The 10,257-nt window shown below is 37.5% G+C and overlaps 1 protein-coding gene across 1 annotated transcript in view; it reads left to right on the top strand.

Annotated features, from left to right (window-relative positions):
- slc27a6 (solute carrier family 27 member 6) overlaps nt 1-7,751 on the top strand; it is a 30,797-nt gene extending 23,046 nt beyond the window's left edge. The window contains exons 6-10 of the mRNA XM_035184178.2: nt 892-982; nt 1,111-1,309; nt 1,834-1,931; nt 2,450-2,580; nt 4,347-7,751. Coding sequence (XP_035040069.1) covers nt 892-982; nt 1,111-1,309; nt 1,834-1,931; nt 2,450-2,580; nt 4,347-4,523 — 696 coding nt within the window. The 3' untranslated portion in view covers nt 4,524-7,751. The remainder of the gene's footprint in view (nt 1-891; nt 983-1,110; nt 1,310-1,833; nt 1,932-2,449; nt 2,581-4,346) is intronic.
- The last annotated feature ends 2,506 nt before the right edge of the window (nt 7,752-10,257 follow it).

Consider the following 10,257-nt stretch of genomic DNA (forward strand, 5'->3'; position numbering starts at 1 on the left):
CAGAGGAAAACATAATTTAAAAATGAGTGGACAGATTTGTTTCCTTTTACCTCCTCTACTCAATTCAATTTTGTTAAAAATAGCTCCCAATCTTAAAAAATGCATCATCTTATTAATGTGTTATGCGTCTTTAGAAGAAGTTCAGCTCGGTAAGAATTTTGTTTAGAAAAACTAATAGGTATTAACTTGATATCTTGTCCATATATGGTAGGTTGCATCCTAAATCTCTTCCTTCTTAGATGCTTTAAATATGTGGTGCTAATAGATGTGACAACCTTGGATATCACTGACCGCAGTACTGAGGTTATTCATCCCCATGATTTTGAAGGACTAAAATCTAACAAGTGTAAAATGTTATGTTTGTCTTTGAAATTAGTAGTTTAGACAAAATGATTTTTTTGCATGCTGTTCGAACTTTTAAAGCAGGCTACTATTGCTGTTTGCAGTCATGTATAAATATTTATCTACCTACTAATTCCTCAAACGTTTATCTGTCTGAATTTGGAACGCATATCCCCCGAATGGTTTAGCTAATCAACTTCAAACTTGTCATGTCAATTGTAAATTGTAAATTGCCCGTTCAAAGTTAATACAATTTGAACAAACAGCTGACCGGTGCTCTGTAGCAGGCAGTGGGGGCTTGGCAGTTTGCCTTCAGTCTGTGGACCGAGTTGAACATGTCTCCTTCTACATCCTCAAACAAACTACAGTAGCGGCCACATACTGGGTCAAACTGTGGGTCCAAATCACTGCCAGATCATGTGGATTTTGAATTTGTTATTTATTTCCCCATAAACGTGATTTAACCTTAAGTTGGAATGTGACTGATTGTTACAGTTACGATGTCTATGCCATTGCTCCATGATTAACACGTTCTCTTTACTTTTGTAGCTCTTGTTCAAGTACGATCTAGTGAAGTATGACATGGAGAAAGACGAGCCAGTGAAGGATCAGTATGGTTTCTGTCAGCGAGTGGGAAGGGGTGAGAGTCCAACTGCTAAACATCTCCACAAATATAATTTCAATTAGATTGTGTTTTCAAAGTTGATCAACTGGGGGAAAAAAAAACATTTTACTGATGAAATAATTCTGACCTATTTTTTCTCTCAGGTGAGACAGGGCTTTTACTGTCCAAGGTGAGCGCCACCAGCCCCTTCTTTGGCTATGCTGGAAGCAAGCAGCTGACGGAGAAAAAGCTGATGCGAAATGTATTTGTGAAGGGAGATGCCTACTTTAACACTGGTGACCTCATGGCTGAAGACCAGGAGGGCTTCATCTGTTTTAAGGACAGAGTAGGAGACACCTTCAGGTACTGTTTGAGGTCTAATATTTCCCAGCGCTCTCCTCTTAAAGACAACTTTTTAGCTGTAATCTCTGCTGTCTGAGATCTCCTGCAGTGCCATGCCATTATTACAGACATGTCTGTCTTTGTATGGACGTTTGTCTTCTGTTGTGCCGTGACATTTAACCTGTGATGGTACAAGATTTAGCCTTTAGTCAGGAATGAAGTTCATTAAATTTCCTGCAAATATTAAAGGAACAATATATTGACCATTCTTTATTTAAATCTGTCCCTTTTGAGCCCCTTGGGAATGGAATCAACAGGATCCATGATTTATTCAGTGTTTTTGGTTCCATGGGCTTTTACTTTTAAAAGTAAAAACATTATTCAAGTTGAATTTGAATCAGGTTTCTTCCATGTTAAGCCGATACAGTAACTATATTAAAGTACACAGAGTAAGTAAACTGCTGTGTCTTGAATGTTGTGCAACACTTACGAGACTTGCACTATTAATTACTTTGACTGAAATCAGCATCTCTCCCTGATTTCAGGTGGAAGGGTGAAAATGTAGCAACGACAGAGTTAACAGAGGCTCTTGGGCTGGTGGATTTTATGCAGGAAGTCAATGTGTATGGAGTCGAAATACCAGGTACGTTTGAAATATGTTTGTGTCAATATGTCTGCTATATATATATATACAGTTATACTTAAATATTGCATATTTGAGGCTGAAGGTATTCAGCAAGTGTAAACACGACTGGACTTATGAGATTTGGAAGAAGCCCAAGTTGTTACATAAAGGCAAAATAATAAGATTGACATGATAGATATGAATGATTCATGACAGCCAAACTGTTTTATTGAAAGAGAAATTTAAATTGCAATTATATTTGATGAATGCCTTGGAGCTCAGGAACAGAACCTTTCATCACTAAACGATTGGGTGATGATGATGTGATTCTAATTCCAATCAACTTTTCCTACATTTTATTTTCAAGCCCACTGGAATGTGTTTCCTTGTAGGAAGGAAACGGCGGTATTTTTAATATTTGCTGTGAAGGTGTTTTATTTTGCAAAGATGGATGACGTAAAGAAGGGAAACCACGCTGTTTCTCTTCTTGGTAAATATTAACGCTGAGCTGACCTTACATTAAATGTTTTCCACAGGGCTTGAGGGCAGAGCGGGAATGGCTGCTGTGATTATAAGACCAGGTCTCGTGTTTGATGGGAAGAAACTTTTTGAGCACGTGGTGACAGATCTGCCAGCATACGCTCATCCGAGGTTCATTAGGATTCAGGTAAAGAGCAGGGCAATGCTACATCTTGACTTTGTTCTGATTTATTATGACTATAATAGCTCTTTTATTATGACTATTAATAGGTTTGTTCACCCCCAAATCCTCATACAGCTCACTTAGTCCTAACCTTAGGACTCCTAAGTGTTTGATCATTCACAAAGCCTTTAGCATTAAATGTTCAACATACACAGAATATCTTTTCACTTAACCTAACATTGACTGTCATGATAACCCGTACTGCAAAGCTGGTTATCAACGGTCTCAGATAACCCTGGGTTTTCTTATCCAGCTAGGACCAGTCATTCAATATGAACAACGTTGTCAGAGGCTAAATAAGAAATGACAGGAAATGCCGATGTCTGCCAGTAGTATTGGTTATAGCAACATACAAAAGTGACGTTCAACAAAGTGAAAGGTAAATGCTGATCACATAACTAGAAAACAAAAGCATCCGTAGAAATACATGTTGATCTTTACATTATAAGGCTAAACATGATCCGTACAGTTCAGAGACATTTTATTAAGGTTCTTTGTTGTTTTTTGTCTGAGGATGAACAAACAATGATGATCATGTGATGCAGGCTGTTTTCCTACCAAAGCAGTGAGGAGAGAAGTAGATGATGTGTGATGAGCTTAGTCTGACTGAGCAGTTCTGAGCTACACTGACTGTTCTGGGCAGCACTGATAGAGTGAGAAAGCAAAAGCATCAAAACTATCAGTGTAATAAACGTTTCCAATTCGTTTGTTAGAAGCTCTGTTTGAAAACCAGAGTGGACACATGGAAAGTCTGGATCGGCAAAACAATTCCACTCATCTGTAAAGATACTCCTGACCCCAAAGTTGGCAACTCTGGGTCTGGAGCTGCAACTGTTCTTCTCATTAGTCATCAATAAACCATGAAGGATAATTTGAGATTTATTTTTTAAGTGTAAGTTTAATGAAATAAAGAAAAGAAAATGTAAATTGGATGAAGAAATCTCATTTAGGTTGGAAGAACTTTTTTAACAGATGGTAAGCTTTTGTCTCCCCCCCCCCGTCACTTTTTTATTCCATTTCATAATCCTTTCAAAAACAACTAAGAATGAAGAAAGAAAACAAAATCATCTTTGGAAGAAGTAAAAGATTTTTCCTTTAATAGACTATCCACTACAGTATATGGAGATGCCGCTACCCAGTTATTCATTTACCTATACTTCTTTCGAGCAACAGTTTTTTTTATTGTTTTTTTATTAAATTTTTGTCCTTTTTCAAAAAAAAGTTTTTACCATTTACCTATTTTTTTTCCTAAGAGGTAGATCAACAAAACAATTACATTGATTATTTAAATATTTAAATATTTAACTTGTTAGATATTATTATTTGCTCGTATTGCCCAATGTGACATTTTCACATGTTAATCAAAAGTCCAAAACCCAAATACTTTTATGACATAAAACACAACAAAGAGAAAGTCCTTCAAACTGAGAAGATTCAGAAAGTGTTTGGCGCAAAAAATATTTTCAAACGTTAACATTGTTGGTTGACTTATCATTAAATAACTAATTGCTTCAGCTTCATTGTCGTTGATGTGTTCACAGTAGTGGAGCCAGTCTTACCAGCATGTTCTAAAGGCACGCACACTCAAATGACACAACAAATTAAATGGCTATTGTACATTTGATCCCTTTTAGCTTTTAACTAATGATCCAAAAAATTCAAACAATAAATTTCAACCTCCTTAAACTGTGAAACCTGCTGATTGTTGTGTGTTTATTTCTGTTCATTAGGAGATGATGGAAATGACAAGTACCTTCAAGCTGCAGAAGTTCCAGCTGGTGCAAAGTGGCTTCAACCCCTCGACTATCGCGGACCCTCTCTATGTGTTGGACTATCAGCAGAAGAACTACATTCCTCTAACAGACACTGTCTATCACAGCATCCTCGCTGGAGAATACAAGCTATAGGACTCACAAGTGTGGGTATGATGACACCGCTTCAAACAAAGAGGGAGATCATAAGCTCTGCTGAATCCAGATATCTAAAGGAAGTCCATGGAAACACAATACAATCAGATAGGATGATTTGAATGAAAATACATTCGTAAATAGGTGGATTATGATCAGTTGACCATTTGCAATACTTAACACAAATATCACATGTTATTTACCAGTTTAAAACCTTCAAACAGACAAACTAAGGCGATCGCACCATTCATACCTTTAAACAGGCCTTACCTTTTAAATAAAAGAGTCTGTTTTGTGTGTATGAAAGCCATTTGTGAATATTTATTGTAATTTAAACATTAAGACCCTATAAGGGATATGTTGAGACATGGCTTTCATTTTTAAATTCTAATGCCCTTAATATAAAAATACATTGTCCAATAAATTGTCCAAATATTGCTCCCTTCAAATCCAACTTAAGTACCTAATTATATCTGAACCGATGGCTAAATTGGTCGAATTTTAAGGTACACAAATAAGGGATTTATTGTTAAGTCAATAATAGATTAAATAGCTCACAGACAACTTTGCTGGTTTGTCTGATTTCTTTATCAATGTTTCAACAAGATAGGTAAATGTACACACACAATTTCTTCTTATGCAAGCAAAATATGTGATTCATCAAATCCCTACATTATGCTGACCACTGAGAGGACACAGTGCCTGTGTTTTCAATTACTTAAATTTTTTTATGAAACTGAAATAATTTTATATTCTCTGTGAGAGATTTTGATGAAAGCCCAACATGTTTGCCATATTCTTTTTTTCAAATTTTATGTTGTATTTAGTGCTTAATTTTTATTTTTAGTTCCCTGAGAATTTAATGTGTGCTGCTAAATTCCTTAACTGACATGCTTGGGAACTTTGCCAGATCCAATGACTATTAACTATCAGGTAAGGAATCAGTTCATATTAAAGAAGTGTATTTGTACATTCACAGTAGGTGAAGGATCAGGGGAGAGCTGGGATTTTTACCAACAGCCACAATAAGCTTGCTTTCCTACCCACGTCAGAGTTTGAGGTAATGCTTTTGATTTATTTAAGGTGTCAACAGCTTATTTCTGTATATCACCATATTCCTCTTTTCCAAATAAGAGTAATATTTAGAAGGTTCAATTTACTTTTAATTTTAATTTACTTTTTTGATTAGGGTCATAAGATACATATAAGATGCATTGCCTTAAAAGAGTTGCAGTTTATTAAAACATGGCTCTTTTTCCAATTTTAGCACCAAACTTTCTCAGAATTCATACACCAGCAGAGTTAGAAAAAGTAAATGTAAGTACCCAGACATCCACTACAGACTGCTGCTTCACCCTTGACCTACTGTTCTCACATAGACTAGATCAATATTTGAATGTGGAATTGCATCACTCCCACAATGATGAACTAAACTCAGCACAGCAGGGAGTGACTGTAATCCTTTTCAGTGAAGGAGAACTAGAATGTCTCTGGTGTGGTCGTTGTGTATGGCGTGGTGCGACGCTTGGAGAAGAAGAGCACAGTGATGTTGCTGTGGGTGAAGCCTGGTGGCTGGCAGAGAACAGCGAGCAGGTCTTCAAACAGAGACAGCACGAGCCAACAGGCAGGCGATGTCCAGGCAGGATTCAGACAGGGAGGACAGGCAGGGAAACTAACACAGAGGATGCTAACAATTAGTCGGACACTATGATCTGGCAATGAAGGAAGACCAGGGTACTTGTACTGCAGCAGGTGAGAAGTGGAGCTCAGCTACAGGTGTGCCAGGGACCTGAGGGAAGAAACAACGCCCATACTCAGACCAAGTCAGCACACACTCAGTCCAAGCATGCCATACCAATCAGTATTCATTCATACACATTCAGACACACATAAGAACAAGACATTATCTCAAGTAGGATGTTTACATGAGTCGCTAAAAGAATATTTCATTCATATTCCCGTTTACATGTTACAGAGAATAGTCTGAGTATGATCTTGAGCAGTTGGTAACTACTGTACATGTTGATGTCCCAAAATGCTGTGAAAACTCCAATATAATATTATCGAGACGTATATGTGTGAACAAAATGTGACTATGGTTGGAATATTTCAAATGTTCTTTTATTGCTTATTCTGAGTATGATCTTATGCGAGAAAGTTAATCAGAAAATGCTGCTTGCGTGTGAGTACCCAATCAAAATAATGTCAGGATATTGCTGTCCATGTGAACACAGAATTTTGAAAATGTTTTCAAATGTATAAAAAAGGACAAACTGAAATATAATATTATATTATTGACATAAGTATCAGGCTCTTAATCATGACATGGGAAATTTTATTTAGATGCTCTTGGTGTAGAAACATAACTAAGATGCTCAAGAAAAATGGAAAACTAAATTGGTTGTTAATCAGAGCTCATATCCACCTCCAGCATCAGACATCCTGCTCAGGTTCTATCATCCTAAATGAAGACTGCCATTTCCATCCATTGTTCACTGATTTTCATTTCACATGACCAAGCTGAGCCAGAAGTAGAACGCTTGAATCATTCTGACTTGCACTTTTTACGGAGTCAATATGGATGTTTACGTTTAAAGCTTTACTCAGGTATATTGTCTCATCTCATACACGACTTCGAGCGGGGGTCACAACAATTGACTCACAATACTATAATGCACTGATCAGAAATAATTAGATTCCACCTTGTTGAGGTGAACTTGTAGCTAGCCCAGAGAGAGCATCCGGAAGGTTGCTCTCTCTGTTTGACAAGAACATCTCTAGATAAGTGTGTTTTAATTTAACAACTCAAATCCATTTTCCCTCTCTAGGGACACCTTTTGTCTTCAATCTCTTCAGCTGTACTACTCATGTAAATCAAATCTCAATTTCATTTAATTGATTTTGTGTGTATTTACTAATAGGCTACATTGTTAAGAATTTCAGAATGTGCTATTTTTGGATAATCATCTCAAAGATTATAACAATTCTGAACTGAATATAGACCAGTTTCTTTTTTTTTTCTTAGTTGATGTTCCTCCTGCTAAGTGTTGCACTTAGAAACAATGGGTTTCATGTTTATTGTATTTGTTCTTGTTTTTCATGCACACTGCTGCTGCCACTTTTCTCTGCCATGGTCGCCATGTGCTGTAATTCAGTCTCTGAAAGTGTTGGCAGTTTTAGCCTGAATAAAAGTGGTGAGCTCCAGTGCCATGGTGTTCAAAAATGCTAGAAGAAATGGATATTGGTTTGTTCAATACATTTTCAAAAAAAATTTTGATAGGACATCCCACACTCACAGAACATTCACATTGACATGTGACAAGTAGCTTTAATGAAATAAGTGAAACATCTGTTTGCCAATTTTATTTATATAGCCCATATTCACAAATTACAATTTTTATAATTACAAGGTGTGACATCCTCTGCCCTTAACCCCAAACAAGAGTCAGGAAAAACTACCCCAAAAACATAGAAGCCTCAGAGAGAGCCAGTTGTGAGAGATCCCTCTCCCAGGAAGGACAGACGTGCAGTAGACGTCGTGTGAAACTGAACACATCAACAGAAGAACCGTATATTTACAACACAGATTTGAAATTCAAAATTCAAGATTCAACACATTTTGGTTGTCAAAGGTCACATGGCCTTGCGTTGTTTTCAACTCGATATATCAGCAATTCCAAAAGAGAATTTCATCACATTTCATAAAATCTGCTGGCCAAGGGTCAAAGGTCAATGTCACTGTGACCTCACAAAGCCCATTGTTTGCCTTGTGAATGTAATATCTCCGAAAACACCTTTAGGGAATCTCTTCACATTTGGTACAAACATTCACTTGAGGATTTCATCTTAGTAGGTCAAAGGTCAAGGTCAGTGTGGCCTCACAAAGTATGTTTATATTATTCTTGAACATGATATCTTAAGATCAGCTTGAGGGAATGTCTTCAAATTTGGTACAAACTCAAAGATGAACTGATTAGCTTTTGGTGCCTGGAGGTCAAAGGTCAAGATCACTGTGATCTCATGTTAATGTGAATGTGACATATTAATACTGCCTGTAGGGAATTTCTCCCGACTCACTGATAAATAAATAAATAAACTTTCAGTAGTCAAAGGTTAAGGTTACAGTGACCTTTTATATGAATCTAGAAATACATTATGTAGAAATATATTAACAGAAAATGCACTGGTTGGGAGAGACATACAACCGCATTCTAGTTCATTGTTGATTTTATTTCATCTATAATCCATATGTAAATCATGATAGTTACTGTCCATATTCTAAATATAGGTGGCCTAAACAAGGATATTAAACATACCAGTCACATATAAACATCAGAAACACACAATGTTATAAAGTTTGATAAAGTTCCACAAAGACAAACCTTTGCTTTGACAGACATATAGTTGTGTGATCCAGATAAAAGTAGCTGCTAACATGTGTATATAATGGGAAATAATCCATTTTTGGCAGACAATGTTCACTTTTAGGTGTCTGCATGAGCACACCACCGCTAAGACCTGAGGAACCCCAAGTCAGTTTGTTTTGGAACTGGGCCTGGTCAGTGTGAGGAGTCTACTCAAGCTAAACAATCTGTCGGCTGATCACTACACGTCGTCTGGCATCACACAACCATGGTGGCACCCATAGAGGCTCACACTATAAATACTAAATCATTAATTATAAGGGAATACAGAGTTTATACCTACTATCATATAATAACACGTGTTCTGTAAATAAATTGAGATGGCTGGATACAGTCTCTGCTTGGTTTATGTACACAGGGAGTCTGCACATCTGACTCTTCAATCGCTAGCAAAAGAAAATCAGTGTCACATTCAGCCATACTTTACATTTGGCGTTGAGTTTGTAATAAGAAATTCCTCCTCTTACTGCCTCACTCTGATAACCAGTGCATCAGACCCAAGCCTGTGGAAAAACTCCAGTGTGGTTCCACAGGGAATGGTTTATACTCCAGCACCTCCGTCCCCTGGTGAGCACTTAGCTAGACCCCCTACAGTTTGCTTATCGACAAGACTTGGTGTGGATGACACAGTCGTCTACCTCCTGCACAGATCCCTAGAGCACCTGGAGAACAATGGGAGCACTGTGAGAGTCATGTTTGTGTGGACTGCCACCTGGCTGCATGAACCATCAGGTCACCAACAGACCACAACATGTGAAGCTTCATGTCTGTGTGTCTTATTTAGTAGTTTGCAGCACAGCTGTCAGTACAGCTGTCAGTTTTTTACTTGCTGCTGCAATCATCCTGTGCCCCTGCACTTTATTGAATAACATATCTACACAAACCACTTCTGCAGTGAAAGGTGTATATTATGTACAAACTCTGCTTTACTTGTTTAAGTGTTTTGTTTTTTTATTCTATTTGCCTTTTTATATTTATGTTTTCTTGTCTGCCTCATTCTGACTTGTCTGCTGCTGTAACAACTGAACTGGTGTGTGGATCAATATCTTAAAATACAAGGATCCTACCTGCCTCCCCAATGTAAACAGCTTTACAACCACAATACTGCTTGCAGAAGATACTTACTGCAAAGAATACCCCGATCTATCACACTTCACTGAGACTTGGCAGAACAGAAGGGCCCCATCAGTCTGCCCTCCAAACAGCAGCCACCGTCCAAAACTCGACATTTTACAACATTAACAAAGCAGAGAGAACAGGCGCCTGTACTACAAACCACAGTTTGTGATTATCAATGTGACTTCAGGTTT

The sequence above is a fragment of the Hippoglossus stenolepis genome, chromosome 18 (genome assembly GCF_022539355.2).
Source record: "Hippoglossus stenolepis isolate QCI-W04-F060 chromosome 18, HSTE1.2, whole genome shotgun sequence".
Taxonomy (NCBI): Eukaryota; Metazoa; Chordata; class Actinopteri; order Pleuronectiformes; family Pleuronectidae; genus Hippoglossus; species Hippoglossus stenolepis.